The sequence below is a fragment of the Python bivittatus genome, unplaced genomic scaffold (genome assembly GCF_059951505.1).
Source record: "Python bivittatus isolate LINGU-HERP-01145 unplaced genomic scaffold, Pbiv_v1 ctg000020_np1212, whole genome shotgun sequence".
In the NCBI taxonomy this organism is placed as follows: Eukaryota; Metazoa; Chordata; class Lepidosauria; order Squamata; family Pythonidae; genus Python; species Python bivittatus.
The window spans coordinates 92465985-92491975 of record NW_028277030.1 but is presented as its reverse complement, the minus strand read 5'-3'; the positions used below and the strand labels follow the sequence as shown (position 1 = coordinate 92491975).

The following is a 25991-nucleotide window of genomic DNA, read 5'->3' as shown; positions in this document are numbered from 1 at the left end:
GCATTTTCCAGTATTTTGTTCCTATTGTTAAGTTTCATATATACAATAAGACTTTGCCACTGAATTTTAGTACCAGAAATCTGAGAGGGCTCTGAGGTCACATTTTTTATTTATTTATTTTCTTGCCTATTTATTTATCAAATTTACAGGCTGCCCAATTCCAGAATGACTCATGGGCTGCCCACCATGGATTAGCAAATGAGCAGGGTGACCAAGCCAATTTTTCTTTCATAAAGCGAGTGACAAAACCTACTATTTTAAATGAATTTAAAAGCACCTTACATCTATTTTATTCTTTCCCATTGTTTGTAAGTATACATGCCTCTTTTGCTATATGTTCCCAATCTTTTTTTTTTGTTTTAAATCCAAATCTGAAAAAAAAAAACCCTCCAAATTAATGAAGAAATATTTATTCCTCAAATAACAAAACAATAGCAAAAGCTAACTCTGTACATGCCATGCTTCATTTAAAAGTTCCTTAAACTATTTCCTGGACTCACATTTGTATAGATGAGGTTTGGTACATACAAGAATATTTTGGGGCTGAGTGAAAGCTATTTAAAAAATATAATCAAAGAGCTCAAGTGTTTAGAGATTTTTTCTATTTTTTCTTTTCTAGAGTTGCATACATATACATTGTTTCTAACAAAAACTCATAAATGCACTATCTGTTAAAAAAAAGAAAAAAGTAAAGAAAACCAAATTGCTTATGCTCCAAAGTGCTTAAAAGAAAGAAAAGTACCAGTGATGACAGGTTTTCTTTTTCTTTCTTCATTTCTTCACGAACTGCTTCTCGCTCTCCAGCTCTCTTATCTAGCTGAAGTGTTAACTCTTTTTCAAGGCGATCTCTCTGCCTCTCCATTTCACTTTTAAGCTGTTCACACTGGACTAAAGCCTGTGGAGATTATGAAGACCACTGTAATATTTTATACACCCAAATTTCAGGGAAAATGAAATTAAAAAATAGACCAATTTTAAGTATATTCTTACTAGTATATAAAGATGCATGCAGCATATAAATCTATAGGTATAGATATTTAAAATTTTCCACAAAACAATTTGTCACTCATATGTGGATGTTGAAAGAATAGATTACTACCACTTCCAAAGAACATTAAATCAATGATAATGCTGGATGTGCCTGTGCTATATACCTATTAACATTTTACTGTAAATATTCTGATTTCAAATTCTGAAGTATATGTCATGTGATGAAAAATAGATAAAGATGCGTATTTTTAGATACAGAATGTACTTATTTTATCTGATCTTTTCATCAAGCATAGGCTTTGTTCCAATCTGACACCAAATTTACTAAATTACTAAATTTAAACGTTATTTTCTTATGTGACATTAGCATTCTCAAAGAAGTTTTAGTACATAGGCATTATTTCCTGGGTCTTGTTTTGAAACACAATCAGCCTTAAAAGAGAGCAAATCTATTCTTGTTGTTGACAGTAAAGTCTCTACAAAATGCTGCTTTTATTCATTATTAGCTTGCCATTAAGAGACCTTACAGCCATTATTTTTTATATTTTGATATTTCGAGGCTTAATCTGTAGAATTTTTTTTTTTTATGTTACTAATGTATTTTCTAGATTTTTATCCCAATTTTCCTCCAGGAGCAAAAGGTGACATTCAAGGCACTCTTTCTTCATTTTTCCCTTACAACAACAACCCTGTGAGATAAGTTAAAGTGACAGAGAAAGAGTGTGCTGAATTGACCCCATTTCCATGGCTGAGAGTGAATCTGAATCTCAGTCTCCTTAATCCCAGTCCAACAGTTTAGCGAGTATACCACACCAGTTTTCAGGTTTTGTAGGTTCAGTGCAAGTCTTTAAACCTACACAGCCATTCACTAGTTTTTCAATAATCACAAAGGTCTATTTTATTTTCTTTATTGATGATATTAAAACATTAATTTGCTAGGTAAGCTGGTAAGTAAAAAAATCACCTTAAAATATATCTTTCTATATATTTTTGTTTGTTTTTAACCCTCTGTCCTCTACAGATACTAATTGAAGATAAGTTATTCTAGGCCCAGTGATTCTAGTTTACACAGATATGTAGACTCAATACTGAAAAAGGATACATATATAGGCACACTGCTTACATAGGTGCAGTGCTTACCCAAACAACTCTCTCTGCATGTGGCATCTTCAGCAATGAACATTTAAGTCTAGGTGTTCACACAAACTATTTTGGAATAGTAGTTGACACATTGTTTTCATTTTTGCTACATTCTTGTTAAAATGAGGGGAATAATAAATGTATTATTTTATATAATATTTTAAAATACTACAAAACAAACATTTGGTTTGCTACTAACAGACTACTTTGGCTACCTTCCTGAAATTACTGAAGTTAATCAATGATATATCAATACTCCTGAAGCTGAAGCTAGCTGCATTCTTTCAGAGTATATTTGAATTCCATTTGTACAATACAGTCTGGTCCTTTGCAAAAATCAGGTTTGATTCCAACACAAATTCCTTTCAACTACATGCAATACACTAATTACACAGCAGATGGCACTAGTTATCAAGATAATAAATCAGCCTAATGCAAGAGACATCTAAAATAAGCCTTTTTAACATGAGTGTTACATTAGAAAAGCTCTTTGATATTGTTCACATAGCACCCCAGTTGCAGTTCATAAGCTATGAAAAATTAAAAGCATAACTCCCACTAAGTTCTTGAGATAGAGGAGAGAGAAAATTCACTTATTCCAGACTGATGGCTCACTGGCAATCAAAAACAATGCAGCTATTCCAACTCTTCCTCTTTTTGAGAGTTTCTGTATTTAAAGAACAAAGACAAACAAAGCAGGGGAACATGGAAATCCCAAATGGAAAAGAACATATTCTCTGTAAAATTCTGTATTTGAAACAGAGCAAATTTGTTTCTAGATTTCTTCTGAGTATGGACTATTAAATTTATCTCAAATAGCAGTGAAACTGAAATCCAAATGAAAAATGTACTTGAAATTACTGATTTTTCTCCTATTATAAAAAACCATGAATGGGAGAGGGAGGGGGAAAAAAAAGGAATTTCAGCATATCAGAGACCTTGCTCATGCCATTCAAGTTAGTGGCCACTACATAGGTTAATTGTGAATAAATACCTGCATTTGTCTTAATTGCCTTCCAATCAGTTTTATTGTGGTCCCTGTTTCTAGTGCTTTGAGAGATGGAAGAAAAGCTTCTCCTTGTCCATTTTCTCCATGCCTGGCATGATTTCATACAGCTCAATCACATCTCCCCCATTCACATTTTTTCCAAGCTAAATATTTCCTTGATCAAGTTTGGTTGTCCTTTTTTGTACTTTTTCTACTTCTACTATTTACTTTTTGAGGTGTAGCAACCAGAACCATACATTGTACTTTAGATATACTGGAGATAAACCATAGATTTTTATAAGGGCATTACAATGTTTGTTTTTATTTAATTTATAATGTCACCCAACTCCACAGTGACTTTTAGATAAAAAGCTATATTCTATTCTATTCTATTCTATTCTATTCTATTCTATTCTATTCTATTCTATTCTATTCTATTCTATTCTATTCTATTCTATTCCATTCCATTCCATTCCATTCCATTCCATTCCATTCCTATTTTATCTTTGGATTAAAAAGAACATCTATTCTAAAGTGATGGAATATACAGGACCCACCATTCAATCTAACCCAAGGCCAGGGGAAAAGCCAAGATTCATAAATATGGCCAGAGGGAACAGTGTTCCAGACGGCAGGCCTCATGACAAAGAGGCATGCTGCCTAGGTCCTGCCACCTGGCACTGCTTAATGGTGGGTACTTGGAGCATGCCAAGTCTGTTGAATCATACAAGACAGACAGAAACTACAGCATACAGACAGTCCCTTAGATAGCTAGGCAGTTTGTTGGCAATTTTATTTTTATTCCTTTTCTTAATGACTCCTAGCACAGAATTTGTCTTTTCATAGTTGTGATACAATGAGTTGATACTATCATCATGTCTCCAAGAACTTATTTCTGGTTAGTTACAGACAATCGAATTCTATCAGTATATATGTAAAGTTAGATTTTTTTAACCTAGTGTACATCACTCTACATTTACCTAAATGGAACGGCATTGCCATTTGGATGACTATTCACCCAGCTGAAAGAGGTATTTCTGGAATTCTTCATAATTACTTTTGGTAACTATTCCAACCTGAATAGTTTATTTTCATCTGCAAACCTGACCAGCATACTGCTTACCCTTAGTCAGGATTATTTTTAAACAAAATTTAAAAAGCATTAGTCTCCAAAAGATTCTTGAAGGATTTCACTTCTTACTTTCCTCCACTGAAAAAAAAATTGTTCATTTATTCCTACTCTTTGCTTTCTGTTTTTAGCCATCCAGAACCCATAAAAGCTCTTCTTGTGCCATGACTGCTAAATCTACTCAAATGTCTTTGATGAGAAATTTGGTCAAGAGGTTTAGAAAATCTAAGTCATCTCTATTCAAGTGCCGGCCGAAACACTAAGAAACCTCTAGGGGGTTCATCACAATTCATGCTGCTTTAACTTCAGCAAAACTTGTTCCTCTAAATGTTTAGGGTTTTTTCCTTTGATTACAGTTTCCATTAATTTGCCTACAATGCATACAGAATTGGCCAGCCTATAATTTGTCAGCTTATGTCTCCCCCCAAGTATCCCCATAAAATACTGCTGAAATTAACAAAATGGCCAAATTTCAGTCATGCAATTTTGGAGGGGGGAAAAAATAGTCCAAACAAGGTAGATTCCAAAGTTTTTGGAAAATGACTGCTTATAGCCTATGCATTTTGGAAGAATTCCTTTATCAAAGCTTTTTTGTATATGCTGAAAATAATGAATTAATTTAGCCAGTGTAAGGAGAAAAACCTCAGTGCTTTTGACAAACAGAAACTTCATCTGAAATGCATTAGGTGGCATTTCAGTAAACATTTTGAGGTACTACTGAGTATCTCCTGCATTTTTGTTTGCCCTCCCCCTTTTAGTCTGCAGTAGCACTTCACCTGGAATAGGTTTTAAGGGTATTTTGTGAAAATCACTGCCCTGTCCTTTAGAACAGAGCTATCCTAGCAGTCAACATGTGAGGAATGAGAGGTGCACTTGAGAAACATTTATTTGAAGGTGAGTAGAATGACAGAAAGGAGTTACAACTAATAGCATATGCCTAGGCAGCAAAGAAATCTTTCTTCAGTGCATGGACCACTTAGTACTATTCACCAAACATCATTAAAGGTATTAATAGATTAGGTCTGAGTCCATTAAATCTAGCATTCAAAGCCTAAAGTAGCCAGCTAGATGCCTCTCCAAAGCACACAAACAAGGCATTACTTTCAGCCTTCTTTGCCTTTTGTAAGTGGTAGATACAACTTCAGATACCTAAACTATTTTGGGAGCGGTTGCACAATTTTACCTTAGTTCTTTCCAAATTAGCTTCTTCAGTCATGTGTACTGCTTGTTTTACTTGTTCATAAGCACTGCATTCCCTCTGTTGCATTTCATTTAAGTTTATTCTTATTGTAGAAAGTGCTGTCATTAACTCGTCTCTCTCTCTTAAAAAAGAGAGAAGAAAGAAAATATCAATATATTAGATAGGTAAGAGGTACTTCAGCAAGATAAAGAGCAACTTCAATGTTCAGTAACATTTAAAAGTTACTTATATAGAAAGAGATTGTATTAGATTTATGCCAGCTACGTAATTTTTTTAAAAAAGTTACATATGGTACGCCACATCTTTACATGTTGAGCTATAAATTAGGAATGCTTCTATAAGAAATAGTTTAGGTTCTAGATCATGAAGGGGTAAGCTGGGGCATAACCACAGTCACCTTCCCAAGAACCCCCCACCCCCGCAGTTGCTGCTGACAGAAATATGGTCAAATTATAACAGCATAATTTTCAGCTGCTTTTGGGACAGGATGGGAGGGCAATTTAAGGGTGGAGAAAGGAAAGAGTTGTCTCCTAGAGGCTTCCTACTCCCATTCCCGCCTTGAAACAAAAACCAAACAGAAAAAAATTGGTCAGAAAAAAAAATAGCTCCACTATTCTCAGTGATTTCATAGCATGACCAGCCTCCTGAGAGTCTGCAGAATTTCTTAAGATGTAACCCTCAGACCCTCAAATATTGCCTAGAATAAGGAGGAATAAGTAATACATATATGGCAGATAAATTATTTGTACAGCTATAGTTATAGGCAATTACCTATAACTCTGACTTCAATTGTTAAATATGATGGTTAGAAAATAGAGAACATGAAATTGAGGCAGATCCTCATTCAGTTGGTAAAATCTTATTGTTTATTTCTGAATCACCTTTTTTTCTGCAACCAATGACTCCCACTTTTTTTTATCATATCTACATATAAAGATAGCATCTTAAAAGTATTGATTGGATAAATCTAATAAAAAAAGAGAATATAACAAATGGAATTATTTATATTTACATGACGGCTCCTATCAATCTGTTGGGAGTGTAAATGAACATTGAGCCTTTTTAAGTTCTTACCAACCAGAAGTGCTATATGAAAAGTTCTTGTTGTGTTAAAGGAAAAAGGGAACCATATGTGAAATGGAGTTTAGGGATTCATTAAGAACCATTCAACAAGCAAATAAACCACTCTGTTATGAGTCTATGGCGGGCGGCTGCTGGGGAGGAAGATACTCTAAGAGGAAAGGAGCTCTCATAAAGCTTCCATTCATTGTAATGGGGCTTGTAGAATACTTCATAGCCAATTGCGCTAAAATTACTGATTTTCATGAAATTATTTGTTACAACTGTTATACTCTGTGGGGGGTTTTTAAATTCAGAACTATCCATCTGCTTACTTTGTTAGTCTTTCAATAGTTTGCATATGGACATTTGAATGAGTCTGGGAAAGAACTGCTTCATGCTGTGCACAATTTAAGCAAAGCCCACCAGGCCTACTAGAACTATTTGCTGCATTGATCAAATGCTGATGTTTTAATCTTCCGCTCAAATCTTCACAGTTTTTTTGTGATTCTGACAATGCCTTTCTGCAACAGTAACAACATAAAAGCATTATAAACAGCATACATAGTTGAAGTGCAATAATGACTGGAAAGCAACAGGAACAACTATTTTCTTATTGTTTTTAAATTCTCTAAAAGACCATAGCTTTGTGCCACATTAAAGACCAACCAATTTATTATCACATAAACCTTTCATGGATCACAATCCATATTATCAGATGCATAAAATACTGTCCTGAGTAAATATTACCATATATCATTGAAGGCTGGGGAGAGGGAAGAAGAAATGAGTGGAAAAATGAATAGTGACAAATAAAAGAGCATCAATTGCTAAATATGATACTGGTATTTTTGAATTAAGATGCTGGTTAAAATGTATCTACAGCATGATAAGAAAGCTTGGTCTCTATTTTAGGAACTAGAAATCTTGTATTTTTTTAATGAAACAAATTGATTTGAATGATAGCATCTTAAACAGTTTGCATGTTTATTTGACTTTGACACTGCCCACTCCAGATCTTGGACAGAACCAACTGAAACAGGTCTAGATAATCCACTTCCTCCAGGACTCTCATCAACTGCACACCAAACCACATTTTCAACAACCTTCTCTAAAAAGGGAACGTTAGAGACAGGATGATAGTTAACTGTATATTGGGTCCAAGGAGGTACACGCCCTCCCAAAGAGGCGAACACCTCTTCAAGACAGGAGGTACACCCCCTCCCAAAGAGGCGAACACCACAGCATGGATCTAAGGTCACCTTCCTGGTCACTTTCATGACCCAGAAAAGGCCCTGGGTCCAATAAACAGGTAGCTGAACTGATAGCACAGAGAACCCTGTCCACTTCCTAAGGAGTTACTGGTTGAAACTCATCCCTGATCACACTACAAGACTGGACACCAAGCACCTCAGCTAGACCTATTCAGTCAGGGTCCAAGTCAGAGCAGATCCAGGCAACTTTATCTGCCAGATAGCCAGAATATTCCTCACAGCAGCCCCAGGACTGCATCATCTAAAATAGAGCTGCTGGAAGGCTATTGGCAGATGCAATAAGGGCAGAGCTATATTGAAATTTCACTGTCCTTATTGCCACAAGATAATCTCTAATGTGGGCTTTCACCTGTGTTTGATCTATGTCTAAGTGGTATATACCTACTACAATCATGATCTATTCTCTATCTCACTTTTTCTTTCACTATTTCTATAGTCCATGCATCTGATAAAATGAACTAAGATCTTTTAAAGCATGAATAATTATAAACTGATAAATCTTCAGAGTGACATAGGATATTTCAAAGTTTTTGCTGCAAATGACTAATAACACCACACCTCTGAACTGTTAAGTTCATTATAACTGATTGGTAGCTTAATGCTTTAATGAACTTACAAACAGAAAGAAGCAAAACAATTTCACCATTCATTCATTCATTGCTCATTCTGAAAATGTTGGGAGGGAGTCCCTATGCTGTTCAAAGAAAAACCTGTTCTTTCTAATAAGTTAATTAATAAAATTACTGTGCAATTATATAAATAACCATGCTGCAAGGCAGATAGACACACATTCTTCACCTTACAAATAACAAATATTTTAAAAAATATTGTTTTAGGCATCAGAGAGATGTAGAGCAAGTGAAACAAACTTCATTCAGTTCTGAAAGATTTATCTGTATAAAATAACAGTATGGTTGCAATGTTAGGGATTTTTTTCCTTCTGGGCATCGAGTGATGCTTTGCAGTTACTTAGTCTTATCAGAGAAGGGACAAACATACATCCAATTATGTATAGAAACAAACTCTTTATAAAACTGTGAAGCACGTGTCTCAAACTTTTAAGAGTACAGAAAAAATTAATGGTGATTTATTTCTACTGACTTATGAACAGATATCATGAGGCAAAATGAGACAATTCTATAAAGGGGTAAAGCACCAACCTAAAAGAAATAAAGATACTTTTTTACCGTAGAGACTGGATCTGAGCTTCAAACACTTCAGTCTTTTCTTCATGAAGATATTTTAGTTTTTCCTTTAAAACAAAATTAGTATGTATCATTTGTTCAGCTATAGATAAGACATGGTCAGGATTGCTAGGGCATCAGCAAAATTTCAGCAATTTATTTATTTATTTATTTATCATTAAAGTTATAGGCTGCCTGACTCCATCATGATTTTGGGTGCCAAACCTGCACTAGCTGAAAATGGAAATTAATTTAAATTACACAGCAACAACCATGCCTTCCTAAGAATAAAATGATGTAGTTATATATTAACTCAGTCTAACTGAGCATTATTAACTATTAGATATCGTCTATTAAATCTGCTATTCAAGTATTATTAAGTAGAAATGCTAGGAACTGAGACAAAGATCTTACACACAGAACTCTAAACTACAGAGCCACAGAGTTAAACTTTAAATGCCAAATCTAATTGTTTAGGGATTTATGTGATCATTTGTTGTAAAATTCTAATATTTAAATCACAAGCTTTCCCTTAGCCTTTTTAGATAGACAATTAAACTTTAATATTAAAAGACAGAACATGTAATTAAAGACATACTTCAATGTAGTATTATTTATAAATGGTTATTTTGAAGGGCTTTTAAATAGTCCAGACCTTCTCCTTCCTGCAGCATTGAAAATTATGATCCTGAAGCAGGAATATAGCACGTTGGCTGAATCACGTGTAATATTCTGATGCATTCCCTCTTGTGATCTTGTTTTTATTTACGTTTAATTGTTTTAAGTGGTTTTTGAAGAATGTTTTTAATTGTTGGTTTTATTGTATACCTGCCAGAGTCACTTTTGTGAGATGGGCGGCCGTATAAATCTTATATATATAAATAAAAAACTTGGATTCAATATTTTTATTTATTCTCTAGGTTTGCAACCTACTCCTTGAACATTTGTTATTAAACTTAGAAATATAAAATAAATATAAAATAAAAGTGCAGCAAAACTACAAAATTAAAATGTAAAGCATGACAAAATAAAACATACGCTCTGCTGAATGGTTTTTAAAAAAAGATGGAAAAATGAAGAGACCTTCCACCTATTCTTGGAAGGGCCTCTTTGTTTAGTCATCACTTACCTTAGAAAATAGCAATATCCTGGAGAAAAGTCTCTAATAATGAGCCCAGTATGAATGAGTGAACAGGTATAAAAGAAATTGAGCTTACAGATAGTTAGGTTCCAGGCTGTATAAGGCTTTAAAGCTGAACAACAAAGATCAGAAAAAATGGTAACCTGCTAAATTATTTTAGGTGAAATAAGAGTCTTATATCTGATCTTCATTAGCATCTCTATTTTGAACTGCACTTTCTGGTCATGTAGTACATGTCATTAATCCAATCTAAATTAATTACAGTTTATTAAATGTTCACACTTTCAACATAAAAGTAGAGCTTTTTACCAGAATGATAAATCATTAATGCTAAAATAATAATTTAATTGACATTTTAAAAATACTGACCAGTTCCAATTGCCACTTTTCCAACTCCAGTGTAGGTGCCTTGGCTTGCTCATTGATATGACAAGATGATTTAGCAGCTCCACAAACATGAGAATAATCACCACTTATACCACCAGCATTTGAGAGAGGTACCTGAAACATATATTTATTTATAACAAGCTCAATAACTGATGATAATCATATAACCTTATGTGTTATATTATTAACTACTATAGTAAATTATTGAATAAATTATTTCCACAGGTTGCTTCCTTCCATTACAACATCATCTCTGCGCCATATTCCAGATCGTTCCTTATGACTTCCAGGAGAGTTTTAGTTTTAATAAAGAGATCAGGTCAGAAAAACAATGTTGCACAAATGAAATTCTGCTGGTAAAATGAATGGAAGCAACCACTGTTATACACTAAGGCCATTAAAATATATAATTGAACAAAACTCTGCATTTATTGAGTTACGATGACTAAACTTATTTCTATTTTTCATGTTTCCTACTCTGCAAGATGAGACATACATTTAGGGATAAGCTAAATCTATCTATGTCCTTCGTATTTAGAAAGCTTAGGGGCAGAATGCTTTGCCAGAAGCAATGCCTGGAACACCATTAGAGAAAGACAAAGAGTGAATCTGACTGAGTAAGAGACCATATTTAGGCCTATGTTGTGGTGATAAGGGCGGCCAAACTTGGTTATTTCTCCATTCTTATTGTATCTGGTGACAGCCACCCAGCACTCCTATTTAGAGTGATCTGCTCCCTGGGGGGTCCCTGGGGGCAGGCTGGACCACAGTAACATATGCAGGGCCATGGTGAGGAATATTCATGCAATCTTGCAGACAAACTCAGATTCACTTGGAGTTGAACTCTGACAGGGCAAAGCATGCAACAAAGTCTCTCATGATATCCTCATTAATAAAACAATAAAATGTGAGATAGATGATACAACTGTTAGATGGTTTTATAATTGGCTGAAGGATTGCATCGAGAGAGTACACATACTGTAAACAGTTGCACATCAGCTTGGACAGTAGCATTGAGTGGGGTGCCAGAAGGCCTATCGTGGGCCCTGTGTTGAGCAACATTTTCATTAATGACTTGGATAAAGAGGTGGAAGAGATGATTATTAAATTTTCAGATGACACAAAACTAGGAGGTGTGACTAATACTTTAGAAGAAAAAATTCAAGAAATTCTAGACAGGCTTAAAGAATGGGCCAAAACGAACAGGATGAAATTTAACAAGGAGAAATTTAAAGTTCTGCAACTGGGAAGAAAAAGTAAAAAGCACAAGTATAGCATGGGGAGACCAGGCTTGGCAGTAGTAGATGTGAAAAGGATACGAATGTTCTAACAGATCACAAGTTCAACATTAGTTTACAGTGTGATACAACTGCTATTTTGGGAAGTATTAACAGGAAATAATGGTCCCAACTCTGTTCTGCATTGGCCAGGCCCCATTTGGAATAAAGTGTGGAGTTCAGGACACTTTAGTCTAAAAGGGATATCAACAAAATGGAACAAGTTCAGAGAGTGGTGAGGGGACTGGAAACCAAATCCTATTAAGAATAAAAAAAGGAATTGGGTATATTTAGTCTGCAGAAGAGAAGACTAAAGGGAGATACTATAATAGTGTTCTGATATCTAAAAGATTATATAGAGAGGAAGAATCAACTTGCTTTCTGTTATCCCAGAGGGCACATCCAGAACCAAAGGGTTGAAATGACAGGGAAGTAACTTCAGGTTAAATATTAGGAAGAACTTCCTGATTATAAAGGCTGCCAGCCAGTGGAACAGGTTGCTTCATGAAATGATCTGCTTCTCCTTCACTGGAAGCTTTCAAACAGAGACTGGATAGCCTCCATCCAAAATGCTTTTAACAGACCCTGCTCATAGCAGGGGTTTGGACTAGATGATCTCTGAGGTTCCTTCTAATTCTTATGATTTCATGATTCTATGCACAGAGGAAATACTAAATGAACTCTACCTTTATGAACACTATGTACAATACACATCTATTTCTCTGTTTGTATATCTGGTAACATAAGCTGCATGTATGTGACCTATTTTGATGTATTATTAAATCTCCTAAAGATTGATTTCTTATTAAACAAAATTTTAAGATTAAATTTCTATTTCAGTTTGACATTTTAAATTCCACAGAACTTACTGAGGCATCAAGGACAGTTTGCCCTCTTAAAGTCTTCTCTGTTACCATTTTCAGATCATTTTGTAGCTTCTCATTTTCAAGTACAACAACATGTATACGTGCTTTCAATTCAGACATTTCTTCCTAGAAAGTTGAGTATGTATATTATGAATGTGATTATTTTAAAAATGGCATCAATGCTCTTCCCAAACCGTAACGACAGTAGTGTGATGAACACTCAATTTTGTATAAAATCTGATATTAATGTAATAGATAGCACAGCTTAATTTAAGGACATATCAAACAACAAAAAGGGATTCCTGACCAATTCTAACATGGATTAAATAATATGCTCCTGAAGTAGTCCAAAGTCCTTTTCCGTTAATAAAAAGATCATTTTTCACCAAAATACTACTAATAAAACATGAGTTTAAAAAATAATTTTTCCCTATTCTTTAAACCTGCATAAAATCAAAGTGTTTTTATTGTCTGAAGTCTGACATTGCTTAGCCAACTGTGTAGGGTTTTTCTATATTTAGAGTTCTAAACTATAATAAACCAGGAGGGGAAAGTTTTATTATATACAAAGTGCAAAGTAACTCACATATGTAGAACATATTTCAATTAATTACAGGTACAGGTAGTCCTCAGTTAATGACCATTTGTTCAGCAACTGTTGAAAGTTACAACAGCACTGAACGAGGAGAATTAGCGCCACTTCTTGAAGTTTCAGCTGTCACAGCATCCCCGCAGTCATGTGATCACGATTTGGGTGCTTGGCAACCAGCTTGAAATTATGGTGGTCACAGTGTCTCACAGTCACATGATTGCCATTTGCTACCTTCACTGCGGGCTTCCAACAAGCAAAGTCAATAGGGAAGCTGGAAGGAGGTCGCAAATGGCAATCACGTGACATTGCACCTAATGGTTGCATGGGATTCATGTAACGACTGGAACTGCAACTGCCAGAAATGCCGTTGTGAGTCAGCGCAGTCACATGACATCGCACTTTACAACCGCATAGCTTAGCAACAGAGTTCCCGGTCCCAATTACCGTCATTAATCAATAACTACCTGTATTAAATAGGAATTCAGTGAGAAATGTACAGTGGAACATCGGGTTACGAACACTACTGTTAACGAACTTTTCGGGTTACGACCAGCTCCGGCCGCAAAATTTTGCTTCGGTTTGTGAACTCCGCCTCGGGGTACGAACAGGATACGTGGCCATTTTCCCTCCCATGACACGGTCCACGGCCATTTTCCGCCCCTGACACGTGGTCCGCGGCCATTTTCCACCCCTAACACATGGTCCGCAGCCATTTTCCGCCCCTGACACGTGGTCGTAGGGAGGGGGACTCTCCCTCCAAGCAATAGCCGCCTCCCTGTCCTCCACGCCAGAACGGATTAACGGTAATTACATTGAACCTTATGGGGAAATTTGCTTCAGGTTGCGACCAATTCGGGTTGCGGCCAGAGTCACAGAACGAATTAAGTTCGTAAACCGAGGTTCCACTGTATATGAAAACTATGCACATGTGAGCGAAAAAGGTATGCACAGAAAAAGATATGCTACTAGATACATAGCTATGTTAGGGAAGTATAATTGGAAATGACTGGGGAACAGAAATTAACTCCCAGCTGCCATTACATTCTAAACCCAGCCAAATGGCAACTAAACTATTTGTTACCTATTGTTCAAATCCTCATGTTTTTAATATGGTATTAGAAACAGTTACGTCCTACTTCAGATACATCTGAACCTGCTGGCTGAGATATACTTTTCACCAATAAAGATAAAATGAAATGCTTTCTTTTCGGGTACTAAACAAATTGTTTCTGTTTCAAATATACATAATTGTGGACTTAAAACTTCAAATATTAGCTGAATAAAGCCCTCCTTGACAGAACAGATCATAATTAGAGTATTATGTAGCATACCTTGCAAAACTTGACTTCAGCCTCTAAATGATTAATATATTGTGACTGATCATTAATGATGGGAACAAGATCAGAAAGGGCAGGCAAAGTGTGATCAGTAGCGTTGGATATTCTCTAGATGAAATTTTAAAAAAAAAAGTCACTATTTTAAGTTTTAGATAAGATTCTCTCCAAAATATTTCTTATTAGAATTAGTATTTAAAGTAAAATAATTTACATTAAGAGCTGTAACAAATGAGTTCCATTCAGTAATGGAAGGGTAAGTGCTCAGGAGGATAGGAGGGCACTTCAAAGTAGATTGAGGTCTTCCTGAGTGGGTGGATGCAGGAAAAGAATGAAACAAAGCATGAGGAAGCAAATCCTGAATTTCTGCTATAAATGTCTGTTACCAGAAGATTCATATTTTCAACTCAAAAACAGCTCCTAAAGCAGATAGAATGTCAACATTGCTTGGTCTTTTCATGTCTTTTTTCATCTTAATTAAGCACTCACCGTTCTGACATCAATGCTTATGTATTTCCTGTACATGCATATGTACTTCTTTTAGGATTAACCATGATAGGTAAAAGTTTATTTATTTTAGCTTATTACCTCTTATCTATCGTGTTTAATCCTAACAGAAGTACATATACGTGCACAGAAAGTACACAAGCATTTCTATGTTAAGAAAGCTGGAAGAAGTACTTATCAAAGATTTCTTGGACTACTTGTTGCTGATGGATTGAATTATACGAGTAGATAACAACCTGGGCTTTCCGCTAAATACCTTAGGACCAACAATTTAGAGACCATCTTGTCTCTATCTCTGAGAGTACATCCACCCAAACTCCTAATCTCCTTATAATTTTTCTTAACTGGAATATTAGACTGCCATCAGCAAGGAACAGGGTATTTTTATGGTGGCCCTCATGTTTTCAGATGACCTCCCTAAGATGCACATTTATTTCTTTATTAAATTTATGCCCCAATACAATCTAGTGACTCTCGGACAATTACATAATTATAATATAGCAACACTTTAAAATAACCGTGGTATAGCTGAAATGAAACAATTAAAATAAACCCCTTCCAACTAAAAGAAGAGCAAATTTAAACATTAAAAGAGTAACACTAAACTAAAACAATAAAAGAGTAAGAGATGCATAAACTTAGGAAAATATATCTGAAATAAGTCTATTCTTAACATTTTCTAAACATCAACAAAGAGGGGGCTAACTTGATCTCTACCAGGAGTCTATTCCCAAGAACCACCGCTACCACACAGAAGCAGTGACTTCTAGTTTCGCTTCTCAGAAGTGTGGCTCTCAGTAGTTTTTCAGACTAATGGGTCAGGCAATTCTAGTTGGTGCAGGCAGTCCTGTAGGTTGTATTGTCGAAGGCTTTCCCGGCTGGCATACGATGGCTGGTGTGGGTCTTCCGGGCTGTGTGGCTGTGTTCTTGAAGTTTTGTTTCCTAACGTTTCACCAGCACCTGTGACTGGCATCTTCAGAGTGCAGGAGCACAGACAGGAGCAGTTCTCTCTGTGCCCAAGGTACAGCCTGGGTACACCCTGGGCACAGAGAGAACTGCTCCTGTTGGTGCTCCTGCACTCTGAAGATGCTGGTCACAGGTGCTGGCGAGACGTTAGGAAACAAAACTTCAAGAACACAGCCACACAGCCCGGAAGACCCACACCAGCCAGTCCTGTAGGTTGTTGTTGTTTAGTCGTTAAGTCGTGTCCGACTCTTCGTGACCCCATGAACCATATTGCGCCAGGCCTTCCTGTCCTTCACTGCTTCCCTGAGTTTGCTCAGTTTCATGCTCATTGCTTCAGTGATGCTATCTAACCATCTCATCCTCTGCCGTCCTCTTCTCCTTTTGCCTTCAATCTTTCCCAGCATCAGGGTCTTTTCCAAAGAGTCCTCTCTTCACATTAGGTGACCAAAGTATCTGAGCTTGAGCTTCATTATCAATCCTTCCAATGAGCAATCAGGGTTGATTTCCTTTAAGATTGACTGGTTTGACCTCCTAGCAGTCCAGGGGATTCTTAAGAGTCTTCTCCAGCACCACAGTTCAAAGGCATCAATTCTTCGGCACCCCGCCTTCTTTATGGTCCAGCTCTCACAGCCATACATTACTACTGGAAAAACCATAGCTTTGACTATGCGGATCTTTGTCGGCAAGGTGACGTCTCTGCTTTTTAATATGCTATCTAGGTTTGCCATAGCTTTCCTCCCAAGGAGCAAGCGTCTTTTAATTTCATGGCTGCAGTCTCCGTCTGCGGTGATCTTGGAGCCCAAATAAATGAAGTCTCTTACTGCTTCCATTTCTACCCCTTCTATTTGCCAGGAATTGATGGGTCCAGATGCCATGATCTTAGTTTTTTTAATGTTGAGTTTCAAGCCAGCTTTCATACTCTCCTCTTTCACTATCAAGAGGCTCTTTAGTTCTTCTTCACTTTCTGCCATTAGGGTGGTATCATCTGCATATCTGAGGTTGTTGATGTTTCTCCCTGCAATCTTAATTCCAGCTTGTGATTCTTCCAGCCTGGCATTTCTCATGATGTACTCTGCATATAGGTTAAATAAGCAGGGTGACAGTATACAGCCTTGTCATACACCTTTCCCTATTTTGAACCAATCGGTTGTTCCATGACCGGTTCTAACTGTTGCTTCTTGGCCCGCATTTCTCAGGAGACAGGTAAGGTGGTCTGGTACTCCCATCTCTTTAAGAATTTGCCACAGTTTGTTGTGATCCACACAATCAAAGGCTTTTGCATAGTCAATGAAGCAGAAGTAGATATTTTTCTGGAACTCTCGTGCTTTCTCCATGATCCAGCGAATGTTGGCGATTTGATCTCTAGTTCCTCTGCCTCTTCGAAACCCAGCTTGTACATCCGGTAGTTCTCAGTACACATACTGCTGAAGCCTAGCTTGTAGGATTTTGAGCATAACCTTGCTAGCATGTGAAATGAGTGCAATTGTGCGATAGTTTGAGAATTCTTTGGCATTGCCCTTCTTTGGAATTGGAACATAAACTGACCTTTTCCAATCCCGTGGCCACTGTTGCATTTTCCAAACTTGCTGGCATATTGAGTGCAGCACTTTAACACCATCGTCTTTTAGTATTTTAAATAACTCAGCTGGAATACTGTCATCTCCACTAGCTTTGTTGTTAGCAATGCTTCCTAAGGCCCATTTGACTTCACTCTCTAGGATGACTGGCTCAAGGTCAGTGATCACACCAGCGTGGACATCAGGGACATTAAGATCTTTCTTGTATAGTTCTTCTGTGTATTCTTGCCACCTCTTCTTAATCTCTTCTGCTTCTGTTAGGTCCCTGCCTTTTTTGTCCTTTATCATGCCCATCTTTGCACTAAACGTTCCTTTCATATCTTCAATTTTCTAGTCTTCCCCATTCTATTGTTTTCCTCAATTTCTTTGCATTGTTCATTTAAGAAGGCCTTCTTATCTCTCCTTGCTATTCTCTGGAAATCTGCATTCAGTTGCTTATATCTTTCCCTTTCACCCTTGCTTTTCGCATTCCTTCTTTCCACAGCTATTTGTAAAGCCTCATCAGACAGCCATTTTGCTTTCTTGCATTTCTTTTTCTTTGGGATGGTTTTAGTTGCTGCCTCCTGTACAATGTTACGGATCTCCGTCCATAGTTCTTCAGGCACTCTGTCTACCAAATCTAATCCTCTAAATCTATTCATCACCTTCACTGTGTACTCACAAAGAATATGATCTAAGTCATACCTGAGTGGTCTAGTGGTTTTCCCTACATTCTTCAATTTAAGCCTAAATTTTGCAGTAAGAAGCTCATGATCTGAGCCACAGTCAGCTCCTGGTCTTGTTTTTGCTGTCTGTATAGAACTTCTCCATCTTTGGCTGCAAAGTATATAATCAATCTGGTTTCGGTATTGACCATCTGCTGATGTCCATGTGTAGAGTCGTCTCTTGTGTTGTTGGAAAAGAGTGTTTGCTATGACTAGCTTGTTCTCTTGACAGAACTCTATTAGCCTTTGCCCTGCTTCATTTTGTACTCCAAGGCCAAACTTGCCTGTTATTCCGATTACTCCTTGACTTCCTACTTTAGCATTCCAATCCCCTATGACGAAAAGGACATCTTTTTTTGGTGCTAGTTCTAGAAGGTGTTGTAGGTCTTCATAGAACCGGTCAACTTCAGCTTCTTCAGCATCAGTGGTTGGGGCATAGACTTGGATGACTGTGATATTGAATGGTTTGCCTTGGATATGCACTGAGATCATTCTGTCGTTTTTGAGGTTGTACCCCATTACTGCCTTTCCCATTCTCTTATTGACTATGAGTACAACTCCATTTCTTCTAAGCGTTTCTTGCCCACAGTAGTAGATATAATGGTCACCCAAATTAAATTCACCCATTCCCATCCATTTCAGTTCACTGATTCCCAAGATGTCGATGTTCAATCTTGTTATCTCATGTTTGACCACATCCAGCTTGCCTTGGTTCATAGATCTTACATTCCAGGTACCTATACAATATTGTTCTTTACAGCATCGGACCTTCTTTTCGCTTCCAGATACATCCACAGCTGAACGTCCTTTCGGCTTTGGCCCAGCTGCTTCACTCTTTCTGGAGCTACTTGGAATTGCCCTCCGCTCTTCCCCAGTAGCATATTGGACACCTTCCGACCTGAGGGGCTCATCTTCCGGCGTCATATCTTTTAGCCTTTTAACATTGTCCATGGGGTTTTCTTGGCAAGGATACTGGAGTGGGTTGCCATTTCCTTCTCCAGTGGACCACATTTTGTCAGAACTCTCTGTCATGACCTGTCCGTCTTGGGTGGCCCTACACGGTATAGCTCATGGCTTCACTGAGTTACGCAAGCCCCTTCGCCACGACAAGGCAGTGATCCATGAAGGGGAGTCCTGTAGGTACCCAGGTGCTAAGCCATAAAGGGCTTTATAGGTCAATACCACATCTTAAATTATGTCCCGAAACCAATCAGCAACCAGTGCCAAGCCTGCAGAATTGGTGTAATATGCTCCCAGACATAGGCTGCTGAATTCTGCATGAGTGGTAGTTTCTAAGTAGTCTTTTAAGAGCTGCTCCATGCAAAGTGTGCTGCAGTAGTCTAACCAAGTGGTAATGAAAGCATGACTTGTTATAACTAGATCCTCCTGCACCAGGTAAGGCTGCAATTGGTACACCAGCTGAAGCTGGGCAAAGCTCCTCTAGCCATGGCTTCTATCTGCTCTTCAAGCAGGAGCTGTGAGTCCAGAAGGACCCTAAAATCACAAACCTACTACTTCACAGGTACTGCTTACCCATCAAGAGATAACACTGGTATCAACAGAGAAACCGAATGTACAAACAGCAATTCCATCTTACTTAGGTTCAACTTCAGCCTGCTGTCTTCCATACAAACTTTTATAGCCTCCAAGTGCCAGAATAGGGTATTGATTGCATATCCCCTGCAGCCCAAGGTGATGATATAAAGTTGGGTATTATCTTACTGATGATACCACACCTTAAGCTAACCTCTCCTTAGCAGTTTCATATAATGTTAAAAGGGCAGGAGAGAGAGGACTGATCTGCACAGCAACCCACATATCAGGGGCCACCAGACTGATCTCTCATCTTCCATCACTACAGACTAAAATTGCCCACTGAGGAAGAAGCAGAGCTATTGCACAATGGGGTCTCCAATGGTCTAGTAAATTACCATGGTTGAAAGGCCAGGTTTATGTCCTTTCTTAGTTTTAAGCAAAAGGCCCATCAGTTTTTTTAAAAAACACATCCTTTGCATTTCAGATGTATAAGCTATATAAAATATATATAAAACTGAGAAAGGAATAATATGGACCCAGAATATTAAGCATTTTTAAAAACCAATGAAATGGGGCAAATTTCAATGTTTGCAATGAGCAGTAAAATATAACTGGGATAGCATAAATTGTTCCCCCCACCCCAAATGTTTTAATGACATGTTTCAAGTTTAATGAAATCTAAATCTTGTTTTATGACTTATGTCACATGACTTTTTATATATATTTAAGTTGCCCTGAGTCTTGGAACTGGGCAGACTATAAATTTTAGTGAGTGAATGAATATCTAAGTAACACTAGTTATAAAATATATGGTACTTACTATGTTAAGATATTTTGAACCACTCAGTGTTGTGGGATAAAATTGATTTATGATGATGAACAATTTGTTATATCCCTTTGAACTCACTTCCTCTCCAGAATCTTCAGTAGCCTTTAGGCTCCTTAAAATTTTATATTAATATTCCACTTCTTCAAGAGATCTTTTAATGCTTTTTCCTTCTGTCTAATAACTTCTGACTGGGGACCATTTCTTAATGAGCTTTCATTAAAGCATATAAATTGATAGTGCTCAATAAATAACATCTCAACATGGCATTACCCTTCATCAGCTTAAAAAAAGTTGAAGCAAATGTTGTAGTATTTACCCTCGCACTTCCATACATTTAGCAGAGAAAGACAATGAACACTAATAGACAATATGTACTACAAGCAAATAAGGCAAATAAACATTTTATGTGTTTTTATGTCCAGCTGTGGATTTGCAGGTTTCCAGAACAAAAGTGCACTATTCTATCTTTCAGAAGAAAAATGATTTGATATGTGAGTGGTCAGAAGTGATCAATGGACTCAATGATTAATTTTTCCTTCAAGTAGAAGTTTAATAAACTTTTATAAAGCAGATGATTCAAACAAAAAATGTACATATGCAAAATTATTATATGGTACATACAAAGGCACTCGTAAGAAATTCAGAACCATGTCTCCACTGTTAAAACCAACTAAAAGGATCATAATGTGCTTGCACATGCTCCACAACCAAATAAATTCATAACCTTTGTCTTCCATCTCATCCTAATGCTTTGCCTTGTCCATATCATACACAATTAGCAAGATGTATAGTACTGAACTAACAATAGGTAGCTTAAAATACAAAAGCTTATATACACACTAGCCTATTAATGGCTTGTTAAATAACTATATAACTCATCAAATGAGACAACATAAATACTACTTAGATATTGTTCTGTTAACAGACATGTAATTATTTGTTCATATAACAAGAGAAAAAAAGCAGATAATACTTACTGTGGGTGGCATTCCCCTCTTCTTTGAAGGTGATGTTTCACTCCCTTTTTCTTCTTGTTGTCGTAATAATGCTTTAAGCTGATTAACTATAACACAATAGTAAAACATATTTTAAATAAGATAATAATTCTAGTTTGAAAAAAAAAACAAATGGAAAATTTCAAACCTGCATGGCTGTACTGTAGCTCCTGCCAAGCTTTATCTTCACTGACTTCATGGCCTGTGTCAGGAAATAACTGATCCAATGTAGCTGCCCTTTCATCTGCTGCCAGATCTTTTTCACGCAAGACATATTTCAATTGATCCAGGCTTTTACTAGCACGATCTGAGAACAATAATTTTAAAAATTCACTATGATTAAAGGTTTCTCAGTAAGCAAATATAGTTGAGATTTATTAACAGGATTTATCTACCTATGGAACTAAATAAGGAGAAATTAAAAGAAATAGCTTGGTTTGTTTAATTAAGGTTTACTGGATATATTTCAATTGAACACATTAAAAGATAAACTAGAATTTACAAACCACAAGCACTGTATTTGCATAAGTGAAGCCATCACTAAAGATAATACATTATGGCTTAGCATCATGTTTGAATCCAGCCATAATCATTGCCAGATTACTAATTTCTAAATAGTATAAGGCACATTGAACTCTTAATCAATAGAGAAAGGCAAACTTGAAACTTGAGAAAGAATAATTGGGAGACCCACTCTTTCCTGCTAGCAAACCTGATTCTTCTGTAATTTCCAAATTCTTCAGTGCAGCAGATACACACCTAGCAGAATCTTCAGAGACAGAGGCTAATTCATATTATTATTGAATACTGGGCTAGATATTTTGGAAAGTTGAATGAATGGAAAAGTGGAATAAAATTATTTCAAATAAATGTGCCCCAAAGGATAATGCAGTTCACTATGGTGAACTGAACAAAACACTAGTTCAATCCCGACTGACCAAAATGTATTTAAAGTTCTCTTCATTTGTTACAGGGAAAATACAGCTACAAACTATTATATACTTTTTATAATAAGTATTCCCCTGGATGCTCCAAAGCACATTTTTCCCTGTGAAGCACTGCATGGACCTATTTGGCACATAACATTGACAAGAGTAACTGAAATGCTGATAGCTCATAGCAGCAAAGAAAGAACAGAACAGAGGCACTGAAAGATATATGTATAGAGAGTATAATGAACAAGTCATTAATGAACTATTTTTGTACCATTTTTCCACATTTTTATGCCTTCATGTTGTGTAAATAAGTGTTTACCAAATGATAGATTTTACAGCAGACTCTCTCTTTTTCAATTATATGTTGTTTAATATTTGAACTAGTAAAGACTTATTTTGAGTAACGCTCTTTATGGTATGTATATGTCTGCTGTATAGACATAGCTGGCTTTGTTTTGTTTTTTTTAATTTCAGGGTTATTTTTAGCTCTATTATTTTAATTAGATTATAAGATCAATGGTAAAAATTAATATCCATTTGACTTCACTGGACAACTTGCACACACATACTTGGAAAATATGATGTCCTTGAAGGCACTGACGCAAGGGGACATAGCCCCTTGATTCTTGGAGCAACAGCTGCAGGTTACTTCAGTTATTTCACAAAGGATAAGTAGAGCTCTAGCATCAATACAATTAATTTCTAAGAATTCCCTCTTTAACATAAATACATATAAATATATTTTTAAAAGTATAAGAACAGAGGAATGTAAGGATCACATTCACCTAGCTTACATGTTACTTTAGAGTCTTAAAAAAAGAAAAATAGGACATGAATAAATACTGATATCCAGTAGAATATATAAAGCTCAGTGTTGAACTGTTGGGTTCCTGGTGCTCTGAGTATTGTTGTTTTCTTGCAGATCTTTCATTAAACAATCAGGGAGGAAACAATACCATAATCAAGGAACTATCAAGAAGGAAGCCACACACCCCATCAAGACTGGCAGGGCAAGCTACTATATGTAAACAGCTAGCAAACCCCATTCTCCCTGGTACTGATGATGTTATCTCACTTGGTAATGAAATGTCTGCAAGAAAACAAACAAACAAACTTAGAGAGCACCATGAATCCAACAAATATTGATATATTTCCTCTTTCGGTACTGTTGAATCTTAACCATTCTTATCTGGATTTTCAAAGCATGCAGAATCTCATCAATTATTTTAAAATATATTAAATTATATTTAAAAGCAAATCTTACTAAATATACCACAGCTTATTATCAGATAAGAATGAGATCTCAGCCTTACTCACTCTTATACTCAAACACTTGGTGAAAGAATCAGGATCAATTATCTTTTTATTTCTAGAAATGGATATTTCCAAGTGTTGGTATTTTTAAGTGATTTTTTTAAATTTATTGTTCTGTCTGCATGTTTTTTACTTCAGCAGCCAATACATTTTAAAGTTACCAGCCAAATGTATCAGAGGACACAGGAACAATGGCAGTGATAATGCTGAAGTATTGTGACTAGTTTTACAGAAACTGCATCAATATCATACAATTTACCAACAACCAGCAGTCCTTCCTCCCACTGATTTTATTTATTTAATTTGTATGCTGCCAGCTCACAATGACTCTGGACAGCTGGTAGTTTACTGTGATTTGCTGGTACACTACCCTACCCAACCCAAATTGGTATCATTTAATCGGTTTACTCAAATCATCTGCCTGCTTCTCTTCTGTCTATTCCATTTTTCTATCCCCTTCAATTTTGAAGGCCATCTGCATTGCTATAGGGACAACTATGTATTGGAACAGTAAGTCAGTAATGGCATTAGAAGAACCCCTAATAAGATATTATTTGGGTAAACTGAACACATAATGCTTACACGTTTGGAAAGGGATTCAGCTCTGAGAAAAATCTTACGAAAAATGTTACATGGTCATAGGTATAGGAATATATCTCACTCACTCAATAGCAAGATATATTTTATTTGTAACTTTAAGTCAAGCTACAACTCTGAATACCTACATATTAGGGCAGTGCACATACATATTAAGCTTCCACAGAAATCTGAAAAGAGGGGCTGTTTCATTAATGATAGGGAGGTGCTATTCATTAAAGCAAGTTTATTCAATATTTAACCAGGACATAAATTTATTATGGACAAGCTCTCTATGTTCAGAAATAATAGTAGCCATTGTATCAACTTGTATAAGCAAGAAGCACTATATGCCAGATGCCATTTGAATTTCTGGTAACAACGCTAGATTAGTACTCACAACCACAAGTCTGAACCTTTAGATTCTATAGTCAAGTAGCATTTTGCTTAAAATTTTATCAAAAAAAAAATTAAGTTATATATGAAGAAATGCCAAAAGAACAGGAATTCTCCATCATATAAAAGGTGACTGCTATACTGAAGTGATGATCACTAAGCAAAAATGCACATACTTTGGACATGTGATGAGAATAGATAATGGACTAGAAAAAATAATTATGCTTGGCATAGTTGAGCGTAAACAAGGGATAAGATGGATGAATCAAGAGATTATTGGAATGTCTTTGGGAGGGTTACATATTGTTAAAGACATACAGGATCAAGATGGTAAGCATGTAGCTATATAGTTATCAGGAGTTGAACCTCAGCCCCTAGTCACAGCACCTCCTTTTCTGGTTTGAGCTTTAATGCAGGGGTTTCCAACCCCTGGGCCACGAACTGGTACCAGTCCATGGTCTGTTAGGAACCAGGCCACATAGCAGGAGGTGAGCGGTGGGTGAGGGAGCAAAGCTTTATCTGTATTTATAGCCACTCCCCATCGCTTGCATTATCGCCTGAGCTCCACCTCCTGTCAGATCAGCAGCGGCATTAGAGTCTCATAGGAGTGCGAACCCTACTCTGAACTGCGCATGCGAGGGATCTAGGTTGCACACTCCTTATGAAATCTAATGCCTGATGATCTTTGGTGGAGCTGAGGCGGTGATGCTAGCGCTGGGGAACGGCTGCAAATACAGATCATCATTAGCAGAGAGGTTTGACTGCACAGAGCATAATAAATCAATTGCTTGCAGACTCATATCAAAACCCTATTATGTAATGCACTTGAATCATCCCGAAACCATCCCCCCACCAGTCCATGGAAAAATTGTCTTCCATGAAACCGGTCCCTGGTGCCAAAAAGGTTGGGGACCGCTGCTTTAATGCACTTGCCCTCATCTATTCCATTACTGCACTCAGTATTTCCACTGATTTAACATAGGTCTGATGAAAAGAAGAAATAAAGTTTGGTCATTTGGCTACTAAAAGGACTACACTTTAGCTCTCTAGAAAAAATAATTCAGCTTTTTTATACAGATGCCAAAGCTTGAAGC

At 36.7% G+C, this 25991-nt stretch overlaps 1 protein-coding gene across 7 annotated transcripts in view; it reads right to left on the bottom strand.

The window, feature by feature from the left end:
* SDCCAG8 (SHH signaling and ciliogenesis regulator SDCCAG8) overlaps positions 1–25991 on the bottom strand; it is a 122337-nt gene that overhangs the window by 94817 nt on the left and 1529 nt on the right. For 5 of the 7 annotated variants that reach the window (XR_015796692.1, XM_088144075.1, XM_088144089.1 and 2 more), the window contains exons 2-10: positions 21825–21983; positions 21659–21744; positions 14560–14673; positions 12640–12762; positions 10476–10607; positions 8969–9033; positions 6843–7031; positions 5431–5569; positions 743–895 (exon numbers count right to left, since the gene is read on the bottom strand). Coding sequence is in view for 6 of the 7 variants with exons in the window: in XM_088144075.1 (XP_088000201.1) it covers positions 743–895; positions 5431–5569; positions 6843–7031; positions 8969–9033; positions 10476–10607; positions 12640–12762; positions 14560–14673; positions 21659–21744; positions 21825–21983 (1160 nt within the window). In the remaining variant the exon portion in view is untranslated. The remainder of the gene's footprint in view (positions 1–742; positions 896–5430; positions 5570–6842; positions 7032–8968; positions 9034–10475; positions 10608–12639; positions 12763–14559; positions 14674–21658; positions 21745–21824; positions 21984–25991) is intronic. The other 2 variants (XM_088144082.1, XM_088144096.1) reach the window with 2 other exon arrangements.